This window comes from Phaethon lepturus, unplaced genomic scaffold, assembly GCF_000687285.1.
Source record: "Phaethon lepturus isolate BGI_N335 unplaced genomic scaffold, ASM68728v1 scaffold15679, whole genome shotgun sequence".
NCBI lineage: Eukaryota > Metazoa > Chordata > Aves > Phaethontiformes > Phaethontidae > Phaethon > Phaethon lepturus.
The window spans coordinates 136,899-149,092 of record NW_010566689.1 but is presented as its reverse complement, the minus strand read 5'-3'; the positions used below and the strand labels follow the sequence as shown (position 1 = coordinate 149,092).

The window sequence follows — 12,194 nt, the reverse complement described above, 5'->3', positions numbered from 1 at the left end:
GGTCGGCAGACAGAGCAATACGTCCTGCAGCTGAGACTAGTACACTACAGGTGTCCTTTGTTGGGCAATTCCAACAACCAACCTGGCCTTGCTTTATATTTCATCTGTAAACATTGAATTCTTAAGGAAACACATACAGAAAGTACATTTTTGCTGCTTCACTGATACACAAAAAGTTCTCACAAGGCACAACTATTTTCTTTGGGGAAGAAATAGATGTTAAAGCCTGCATAAATCTTAACTAAAGTATTTTTCATATATATATATGTAATATAAATCTAAGAATATGCTATAGAAATAAAATTTAGATGGATATGTTTGTATACAAATATCCCCTGCAGGCATACAATTTTCAAGCATTTATCCTCAAAATCTAAGTTTTGAGGGGAAAAAGCTAAGTTGAAAATAGGTTGTTTAGCAATAGGAGTTTTTGAAGTGCACAAACCTAGATGCTCTTAAACTCTTTATATACAGAGGGAAATGAAATGTGGAAGTCTTCTCAAAGTCTGAGTGAATATTAAGTCACAAATTATTACCTTTTCTTCCTAGCTGTTAACTTTCACCTGAGGTCAGACATTTTATGTTTTTCTCCAAACACATTTTAAGCAAGCAAACAAGCAGTGTCAGAAATCAGGAACCTATCCTTTAAAGATGAGTAACTATAAAGCACACACATATGAACACAACGTATAATCAACATTACGAATGGAAAAAAAAAAATCTGTACTAGCATTTTCATATACAGCTTGATATAAAAGGTAGAAGCCACTGTGTTTTTGCATACTCACTAGTTTTGCACTGACAAATGCGGCAACCGTTTTGGTCCAGTTTGAAACTATATATACAGTCTTTTTCAGTCAAAGTGCAGTTCACCAGAATCTCACAGGTGGGTGGACCTATTGTGATGTATGTTGGTTCTGAAGGTAAGAAAAAATAAAACAAATAAATTTGAGATTACTTGAGTATTTTAATTAAGTTCACAAAAAGGCATACACAATGCAACAGTGAAGAGAATAATTTTTAATTAATTTTGTTTCTGAGTAATGAACATTCTTGGTACTTCTGAAACAATTCAAGAAACAGACTTTGTTTTCAACTGATGTACACTTATCACAAACAGTATAAAGCTGCATAAAATTTCTGAAATATTGAAACAGGAAGAAGTTACTACCTTTTTTTTGCTTACTATGAAATCAGCTTTCCTGCATATGCAATTTAAAACTGAATGTAAAATACTTATTTTACCCACTTTTGGAGAAAAGTATTTAATCAAAACTTTTTTTCTTTTTTACTTTAGAAACTGAAGAGAGCTTTCTCCAAAGCTCGTTTGATTGATACGCCCAAGCTGCAAAGCAATGCATGTGACTCTAGATCAAATCGTTCTCTGTGTGAATAGGATAACTTTTACTGAAATTTAAAGCAGAAGAGACTCTGAATAGCAAAAGGTAATGTAAGATACATTGTGTGTGAAAGATCTCTGGAAATCACTTAACATGTCTATTCATTGAAAACATCACTTCTTACAGTATATCGCAGTACCAGATTATGCTTTTTGAAGTTGAGGATATTATTGCCAATTATTGGGTATTTATGAACAGTATAATACTTACTTTTGGACACCATTTAAGTATATTGGAGTATGAAATTTGTTTTAAGACATATGGTAGCCAGAATTATTAACGTATTTCAGTATAGAAAGTTGTTAGAATAAAATAATACCCAAAGACTTATGAAAACAACAAGGAACCTCACCACTACCATCATAGAACAGGACATACCTGAATGTAATGAAACACCTATCTTTTCCTGACTGACTTTTTGCTCTGTGAGATTAATTTAGTATTGTACTGAATATCTTTTATTCTTCATAGAACTCAAGCACTAAGAATCAACAGATTTATAGTTATGAGAATTATTAACATTAAACTAAGCATTCAGGAAACACAAATTGCGTAACTTTTAAAGAACTAACTGTAAGCTTTTGTTTCACCGTTTCAATTATTTGGGTTTATCCTGTTCCTCCACCTCAAGAAATGAAGACTAAAAGACAATTACGTTTAAAAAAAAAGAACCAATACATGAATTGATAAATTGTGAAAATATGGAGAAACGGTATACTAACGAACAGGGCAATAAACCATAACAGGTTTTATACAGCATGCACATTTTCATGTTGGGCTGGAGGTGGCCACATCTTGCCGTTCCTCATCCCCAAACCAAATACATTGAAAGGCAGATTTTGCCATCCTTAAAGGCAGCTAGTCTTTACTCTCAGGCTGAGGACGAAATACTACTCAACATTAAGTTGTTAGGAGTAAACACTATTAACCAAAATATACATTCCTGTGCCTATTGCCTCCATCTCCAGCTGGCAGCTTTCGCACCCATGCCTTCCAGTCGAGTGAAAATTATCCCATTACGAGAATATGCTGTTCTGCTTTCATTGTCTTTCACAACTTTCAGCTTTCATAGCTTCTCCCCAGCTCTACTCTTCCCTTCGCAACAGTTTATACAATGGATGAACATTTTTAATCCTTTTTAAATTAGGTCAGCTAAGCTCAGATTTTGGAGGGAAAAACTGTACGAAAGGCACTACAGTTAAGTTAGAAAACTTCAAACTTCTATCTTGGAAGTCATGGTTCAGATTCCTCACTTTGCTGAAAGTTTCAAAATAACATTTAAATTCTGTTGCCTGTATAAATTTTGTAGGAAACTAGCCACACACACTATGGATATACAAAATACCACCAACAGCTTTGTTCAAATGCAAACAGAAATTTGGACAATGGCATCTGTGTGTCTGTAGACCCTCAAAGCACTTCTAACTGAAATTAAAACTTGTGATTTTTTTTCTAAGAGTTTAATATAGATTACTAGGTTGCAAGTCAAATAAAAGATTTAAAAATTTCTGTAAATTACTCATTTCACAGCTCTGAGTTTGCACGTGTAGCTTGGAAGCGTAACCATAATGAGCAATGTATTTTAGAATCCATGGATTCCCAAACTAGACTTCTTTTAATCTTCGTGAACTCTTGGTATTTGCTTTCAAGTTCATTCAGTAAACTGACTAGATCATATTCATGCCTAATATATAACATTTGCAACTTCAACAAGCCATTAGTTTAGGGATCGAGAACATATTGGTATGTATCAATAATATTATATATCCCAGAAACTCCATTAATTAATCCCATCTGTTTAGTACTCAAAGTATATAAACTAGCTTTGCGAACAAACTGATTTTTAGCATCTGGTGCTGAAAACTTCCCTTCCTACCTCACTGTATTCTCTACCCAAAATACCCTAAACATACTAACGACCAGAACCTTCAGCTTACCCTGAAGATACATTCAGGTTACTGGCCAGCCAGCCCAAACCCTATGCTTCGAATTTCAAAAAAGCTACAGTAATGCTTATACTCACAGGTAGTTAAAACCACTACAAATCATATGAATCATTAATGCTACTCAAAGCAAAGTTCGCAGACAGTAACACAAGCTGGAGAACTGAAGGAGACTGTAGCTTTAGCATCTGAGTACAGAACAGTTAGGTAAAAATATGTACTTTAAAAAACCCACAAAAATTCACTGAAAGCTGAAATGGAGTTTAGTACTCATTGATCCACTTGGGTGTAAACTAAACAGAGAGAGAAACAGGATTGTGCTTCACCTCCCATCACTGAAGTTCACCCCTCAAGATAACTTCTCTTTGTTTGCAGGTATAATTTAATATCTAGGGGAAAAAAACCAGCAGGTCTTTGTTATATGTTTTTGCACTGATTTTTCAAAGCTATGCTGCTTTGTTTTGATGCTCTTGTGTCTTGGACACACAAACACAACAATTTTTTTTCCCCCTTGATACATCCAGTAATGTGGTATTTCTTTCAAGGGACAAAATTAAACTGTAATTATATTAAATTTGAAAGGTTTTTGTTAGTTTTCTATTTGTTGTGTTTATTATTCTGTTACCTCCCACTTTTGCGTCCGCTCTCAACATCCTCGGTGTTTCCACACAAGCTTACAAATCTGTTTTTTCTCCCTTCTGTCCCTAAAGGTAAGCCCTGAGATACAGTAATTTTATATGCATGCCTGCTTCTCAGTGAGCTGCAAGTAGAGGACAAAAGAAATAATTTCATTCCCTACCCCCACATGTGCAAAAATGCAGCCAGAAAAAAAAAGAAAAAAATATCAGCCCTTTTCACTTCACTAGACAAGACTCAACAAATAAAGCCAGCTCTGCTCTGCCAGGCTTCTGGCTATTTGAATAGGCAAGCAGTAGCTAAGCCTGAAAAAGCATGTACCACCGCACGATCTGACCTAGGCTTTCGCTGCTGCTCTTGGTAGAAACGGCTGAAGAAAGATCCAGTGCACAAATGCGCAGACAATGGGTGGGAAAAACGGGTGCTGTTTCTGTCTGTGGGCTTTACAACAATAAGCTATACCACAGAAAGAAAGAGAGAAGAAAATAAAGAGAAGGGGATTGAGGAGTTTGGATGAAAACAATGGGTTTTTTAATTGAGCACGGATTTTGCTGATGTCAAGTGCTGATATACAAGGTTAACTGCAGGTTTCTATTAAAACATCTTGTTTCCATATACTCTCTCTGAGCCTGATACTATCTATGCTGAACTTCAGTGCAGAGGATAATTAATTTGCCAGCTGGGAAGTTGATTAAAGAAAAATAATCTTTGAATTAATTTTTTATACTGCCATTTACTTAAAAATAACATCAAAGTTTTTGAAATCCACAGTGATATTTCAGCCACTGGTGGTCCGTCAGTCTGACTGGTCCACTGAAAAATAGTGACCAAAACCCTGAATCTCGTTCATCCCAGCTTGAAGAGAGAGAGCCTACATTAGCAACACCAACACAAAAACCTGGAGCAGCACAAGAAGAAAAAAAAAGTTAGCAAGGTGGAATAAGACCGTATTTTCACTGGTATTCTGTCCAGGATACTTCCGTAATATGAACAAAACCAATCCCCAGGCCTCTCTCTTCTACAATTTCCTGGTTTTTGAGACCTTCCATTTCTCCTATGAGTGATGTGACACACCTTGTATTACAAACAGCAGAAGTCTTCTTCTGTTGAAAAAGTGAATTATTACACATATACACACACAAGAACACAGGATGGTTGATCTGTCCATCATACACAGATCTTGTTATACATGGATGAGGACTGAGGTCTTACGATAATGCTCAGCTGAAATACTCAGAAATGGAGAGAAACTGATGCATCCATGTTTCAGTGAGACCAGGGAAAAAAGAGTTTCTTAGGATTAGATTTATATTATACACAGTGTTTGACCAATTAAAATTATGAAAAAGATGAGAAGGAAAACTAAAATTTACCATTGATTGCTGAAGCCCTAGAAAATAAAACAAATCAAAACAAACAAAAAAATCAGAGACAATTTATTGCAATCTTGCTGACTTCTATTGTTTATCTGAACATTAAAAATTAACCACTCAGGATTTCATTTTTCCTTCTAACTTTGGAGATTTCATTTACATAATTCTTTAGTTAATGTAAAAGAAAACAAACAAAAAAACCCCTCTAAGGATAGCACCAGAATGGAAAATTAGACCCATCTTCCCACCATACCCTTAACTGTTCAAAATATGAACTCTGGCCCTTGAATTTGTACCAGAAAACAAAGAGTGACTCCACTTGACCGGACTACGGGCAAAGCCGCACGCATTAGGAGAGCGCCAAGCATTTAGTTTTGGTTTGCGTGAAGGACAAGAGGGACCCGTATCAGCAGGAGCACAGCCTGCAGGTGCAGGGACATGATGCTTCCCCTCTATCCAGCACTTGCGAGCCCACAGCAGGCGTGGTGTCCAGCTTTGGGCTCCTCAGCAGGAGCGAAACACTGACACACCCGAGTGAGCCCAGCACAGGCCACCGCGCGGGTCAGGGGCTGGAGCAGCGGGCGTACGAGGAGGGGCTGAGGGACCGGGGCTTGCTCAGCCTGGAGAAGGAGGGCGAGGGGGCCATCCTACTGCTGTCTGCCACTGCCTAAAGGGAGGGTACAAAGATGACAAGGCCTAGCTCATCTTGGAGGTGCTCCCAGGCCAGGATGAGAGGCAACGAACACAAGTGTGAACACGGGAAATTACAGCTTGATGCAAGTTCTTTTTGTTCTTTCTTTTAAACCACATGGGTGGTTAAACTACGACAGAGTCGTAGAGAGGTTGTGGGACCTCCATCCTTCAAAATGCTCAAAACTTCACTGGGACAAGGCCTTGAGATGCGTGCAAAAAAGCATTTGTACTTCTAAAAGGCTAAATTACAATCCAGATAATTTCAACATAAAAGTTCGTACCAACAGTAACACATGAACTTTTCAAACACACCAAGGTAACTGTTACACAGCACAATGCAGTCACCAGGCCTAAAAATAACCGCAAACTTAAGCGTGAAGACTGTGTTGTTACAACTGTAGAATGAGAAGAGGGATTGTAACCGTCATTGCTCAGCGCTACAGCTGCTCAGCCTCCTCTTTCATATTCCCATTTTGTTGATGTGAACCAGTCTACAGTCAGATAAAAGAGATTAATTCCTTGTGCATATTATTAAAAAGGCTGGAACATGGAAACACATTTTCAGTGAGTAGCACAGGGGAAACTCAACACCCACCTGTGAGCACCGCTATGTATGTTCTCCCTAACTTCAGACCAGAAGTGTTGATGATAAAAGAACCCCCTTTTCAGTATAAATGGGAAAACAAATAAAGTAATTCCAAGTTCTGCCCATTGATACTTCCAAAACTTTTAACAATAATTAACTACGGGTGTGTGTGTTGGGTTTTGTTGTGCTTGTTGTTTGTTTGGTTTGTTTTTTTTTAGGAGGGACAACAGTAAGAAACATTGTATAAAGGTCTTACTTCTTGAATTTGTGGCTGAGTGCAATAACTCTCTGAAGTTTACAGATTTAATTTACAATTATTTTTAACCACCAAGAGAACAAGTCATATAAAATAACAGCACATTTAAATTCTGCAGTGATTGGTCTTGGGATATTTGCAGAAAGTGTTAGCCATGTACAAAGAACAAGCTCAACAGATGAGGATTCTAGAAAGCTTAACATCTCATCATCAGCATGAAACGAAAACCTTTTCTGGGAAAGGAACAAAAAACGAGTCAAAATCATGTTCTACACATGGAGAAAAACCTGTAACATCAATAATAAAGAACATGTCTGTGATAGGGGAAAGTGAAATAGCTCCCTCTTCTGTACTATTTTATAACACAAACTATCTCTAAAAACATTAAGATGTTCTAATCCTACGAAACCAGCACCAACTGACTTAAAGAAATAAAGCATCGGTGCATTCAAGCATTTACTATAAAAATTAAGAAAAAAAAGTGAACAGCAGTCTAACTGATTGCCTAATGCTTTACATGATAACTGGCTAAAATCTGGTCCTGAAGGGTGTGCTGCTCAACAGCCTTTCAGTTGAGTCTGCATACTCGTTTGAATTTTGTCTGCTGTCCAGAAAAGTTAACTGCAGCCTACTAAGCAGCAGCATGTGTGTTTACTTAAGCTTCCTGTAAAAACATTCATATCATTCCAAGAGTGACTAAATGTTTTCCATCCTCATAGTTCTCATTCCAGCCTTCTCCGCCCCTCCAGTTCATTACATGAAAAATATCAGTCCCGGGCAAGAGAATTTCCTTCCTGGGTTTGAAATATCTAATGCCTTGCAGGATTTTTTTCCCCAGCATTTAGCTATCTGTGTTAACTATCAGTCTTCAACGATTCAGCATCACGTAACTATTTATAAACTATAAGCAAGGACTTAAGACGTGATAATTTCCTAACGTCACCAATAACTCTGAAAATACATTCACCAATACTTCCAAACACATAGTTCAGTTTGGCAGGCTTTTGTTTCAAATTTCACTCATACTGTCTACCTTAAACTACTTAAATATGTATTTTTCCTCAAAAGTAACTATTATAATCCAAGACTTTTATTGTTGCAAACTGAAGAAAAAACAAAGCTGCATGGTTTGTTGTTTGTTTGGTTTTTTTATAGTGATGCAATCAAAATACTCCCAAACCTTCCACTCCCAAGATGCAAGGTTAAAAACGTTTGTCTGTTGTAATCGATTCTTCCAGGTTTTGGTTTGACAGGCATGTATACCCTTTAAATATATTTTAATACTGATGAGACTTTTTTGACAATTTTAGATGGAGTGACACTAAGAAATAATCACCTTTATTAAAGCAGAATCAATTAAGCCTGCCTATCAAAAAAATGTCCAAACAGGTAAGAAGGCCATTCAGTTATCATTATTAGGTGAAGATAGAGCAAACACACTAAATTAGCGTGTATCTGGGGCAAATCAATGAATGCTATAGGCACTGAAAAGAATTAATTAGAGAATCCATAAGGTTCCTTATAAACGAGACATCCTTAGCTGCACAGATATATATTCATCAGGAGTCTTTGGGTAGTTATCCTTCCAGCAGTTTTCCACTGAACTTAACAATCAATCATTGAAAATTAGGAAAAGGTTTTTTTTATACTAGCATAGTCTTCCCAACTTTCTTAAACTCAGAGAGACTTTCATTGGCAGTAGGTTTCATTATACCCTGGATTATGTGGTTCAACAGCCTGAGCTGCCTTGTCTAAAACCACTATACTAAATCATAATCTGGCAAACGTAAGCCCAATTCTCTACAGCACAGCGTTTGCATCCCTTAATTGACTTTGATGAAAAGGCTGGTTGAGAGGTACTGTGCTGCTGCTCAACAATAACTTATACTTCACGCTCCAAGGAGATCTCTGGGCCCAAATCCTGCACCGGTGAACACTGCTCACCACCACTGACTTCATCCTGAATGAATCAAATTTCTTTTCACTGGACTCTGCCGCCTGTTTTTACTTAATGAAGTGTTGGACACGCTAAAGGAACTGAACTGAATTACATCTCAGCTAGAGTTTGGAGCCCTTTATTGATGAAAATGTTAATTTCTTTTTGTGACGATAAAGTGTCAGCCATAATGACAGCAAAATAATACGGGCCTTATTCACGAAAATCCTCTGAGGGGATTTTGTTTAACACCGAATTTCTCATTCATAGCTGATGCTGGCACCCTGCCACCTGTACCTGAGGGCTCTCACACAGAAGGACGTACTGCAAGATAACCAAATACCGCGTATCAGCGGACAGGGTTGCAGCTTTCCCTGTGAATAGCCTGAGCCTCTGGGAGATGCAAAGGAACAGAAGTGACCATAGACTTTCATAAAGGACATTTTTGGCATCAGTGCCAATGCTGAGCATTTGTATTTAGTATCTTGTTTAAAAAAAAAAAAAAATCAGGTATTTTCATACTATCCAACCCAATGTTTACTTCCTGTGAACACAACTATTATTCCAATTTGCAGATGGCTGCCCACAGATGCAGACGGGCTGAGGGAAACAGGGTTATTTCTATCCCTGTAGCTTGTTTGGTGCTATTCATATGCTATTACATATTGACACTAAATAGCTGTTTTAAGCTCCAGTATTCACTTGTTTGTTGGTAAAATTCATTAAAAATGGAACTGCTACTTAAACCACACCAATTTTATTTAGAAAATAAACAGTTGTTAGCCCAACAGAGAAGCAAGCAGCTCTGTAAGCAGCAGTACTAACAGAAACCTGATTGCCAATGGACCTGGTTGCCTCCAATGGGACAGGTGCACAGACCAGCTCCCATGAAGAACCTCTGAGTCTAAAGAAGTGCGAGTGCATGCCAAAATTTTGCAGTCCCTTATGGCACTTGAAAAATCACTTGCTCCCCTCTACCTAGCTGTCTGTTTTCATTAAATCTGTAGAAATGGGTTCTCTTTGAGACTTCCTTGTGCTGCAAGAAACCATTGCCTCTAAAACTGTGGGGAAAGCACAGAGGGCCAGCATGATTAGCTAAGCCTTGGCTTTTAATGAAGACAGCCTAGAAAACAAAGAAAGAAAAAATAGACTAAATAGATAATACATTAAACAAACAAAGGCAAATCCCAACGGACCAATGTCATTACAGCAGCTATAGAAGCTATATCGAAGCATCCATCAGAAGCTTAAAACTAATTCTTTGTGTTGGATCAACAGAACACGATGGGTCTGCTTTTCTCAGCTCTCATCAGTGAAATGAGGTGCCTGCCTCGAAAAGCTGCTTCGACTGAAGAGCTTGAGTTTGGGGACAGGCTGATGAAGGAAGGTCTTCCCCTCCACACTACACTGTCTCAAGGTGCCTCTGTCTCTAGCCTCATGCCTTATCAGCAACCCTTGCTTTCTGCCTTCCCCCACCACACACACTCGCCTTCAATTAGCCAGCTCCCTGCTCACACCTTGGGCTTTTATCTACACACCCCTTGGCCCAGCACAACCCACAGGCACTGCTGTGTTGGAAAACTGGCAAGAAGCAATGGGAGTAGACATTCTGTACAAGAGGTCTTGACAAAAGGGCTCTGATCACTTTGGTGTTTACTAAAAAAAACCCAGCCGCTGTATGTTGGTGAGCCACTGCCATCACTTGCATAAACACTGAAAACTACACATAAATTACTATTACTACTTTCAGTTACACATGCAATTTCCTCAGCGAATGTCCTTTCACTGAGGCTGAAAATAGAAACTGCAATGCCCTGAATGCATCAAAAAGACAATCTTTGTCATGACATGCCACAGGAGGAGTTCTGTTTTCCTCAACAACTTTCCGCTTTCCTCTGAAACACATCTTCCCTGTTGCAATTCAATTCCATTCTTTCTTGTCCTATCTTTTTCTTTGCAACAACCTTTTAGGCACTTGAAGACTGGTATATTCTCACTCCAACTTCATCTTTTTCTCTTTAAGTTAAACCAACCCAATTTATTCAGTGTGTCTTCCTAGGACATGTTTTACAAAGCTTGGCCTGTGCTCATTGCTCTCCTTCCGACTCTTTCCAGCCTGCCTGCATCACTTTCAGAGGATCAGTGTCCAGAAAGTAGGTCCTTGTTCCTTATGTCAGCTAGGGACATACCCACCCATAAGAAAGAAAGCAAAATGGATTACTTCAGGTCTTGCAAACTGTACTCTCGATCGTAATTTCAGCATGGTGTTTGCCCTTTTGAGGCTCTGTTAATCCATGTTCAACTTCTTTCCCTCTAAACACCAGATTTCTCCCAGAGAACTGCTATTTAACAATTACTCTGGTTCAGGAGTCATGAAGAATCTCCTCCAAGTGTAGTGCATTGTATTTTGCCTTGTTGAATTTGGTCAACAGTTTTCTGCCAACTCTCTCCTTTAAAACAAGCATACAAATTCATCCGCTGTTCTCCAAGATGCTTGCTGCCCTTTTTAGCATAGTTGTCTGTAGAAGAGGTAAATTTAGCTTCAATCTGAGCTAGTGAAACATCAGAGCTGGACCCAGCACAGATACTAGTCGATATCAACTACAATGCAATTCAGGAAAGGCTGCCCACAGATTTGAAGACTAAATCCACATACAAACCCATCGTATTGGAGTGCTACACCCATACCTACCCCTGTCTTCCATACACTCACCCCATGTTCCTGCCTCTTCCTCCCCACCAGTGTTCCCCAGGAGCTCCAGTATAAAGCATCTTGAGCACCTCACTCACCCTCCCCCTTCCACCAGCAGCATTAGTGGACAAGATTCAAGTATGGAAGGGGTATGCAGCTCCCCTCTTCTCCAAGTCCAACAAACCCCAGACAAGCATTCAGAAAATTATATATTTCAAACCAATTTGTCTGTCCAATCAACTCTGGAATGTGTATCCTGTGGGCTACATTATACACATACAGGATATACACTATGGATACGTATACAGCTGCGTGTGAAGAAGCATTAAAAGAGTTTACTGTGGAAAATGGATACAAATTAATTCCATACGGTAATATTACACATCACCACTGCTACTCCTTGATCTCTAACTTAGAAAGCTGTGAACAGCTATCTCTGTTTAACTTCACTCTTTACAGTCCTCACACCTGATAGTGAGAACACCAGGATTTTCTTCATGGGGGAGTGGGAACGTTCCAGCTCAGTCCATGAACACAGTAAATTCAGACTGAACACATTTGTATGCTGACATACTGTGCTGGTATTTCAAAAGCCTGTGTTCACAGAGTTTCTAGTACATTATAGCTGATTCTCTGACTGCAAAATTTTTTGAAAATGTAATCTAAGAACAATTTTATC

The 12,194-nt window shown here is 38.5% G+C and overlaps 1 protein-coding gene across 1 annotated transcript in view; it reads right to left on the bottom strand.

Annotated features, from left to right (window-relative positions):
- CRIM1 (cysteine rich transmembrane BMP regulator 1 (chordin-like)) overlaps positions 1–12,194 on the bottom strand; it is a 177,076-nt gene that overhangs the window by 40,725 nt on the left and 124,157 nt on the right. The window contains exon 8 of the mRNA XM_010295556.1: positions 789–917. Coding sequence (XP_010293858.1) covers positions 789–917 — 129 coding nt within the window. The remainder of the gene's footprint in view (positions 1–788; positions 918–12,194) is intronic.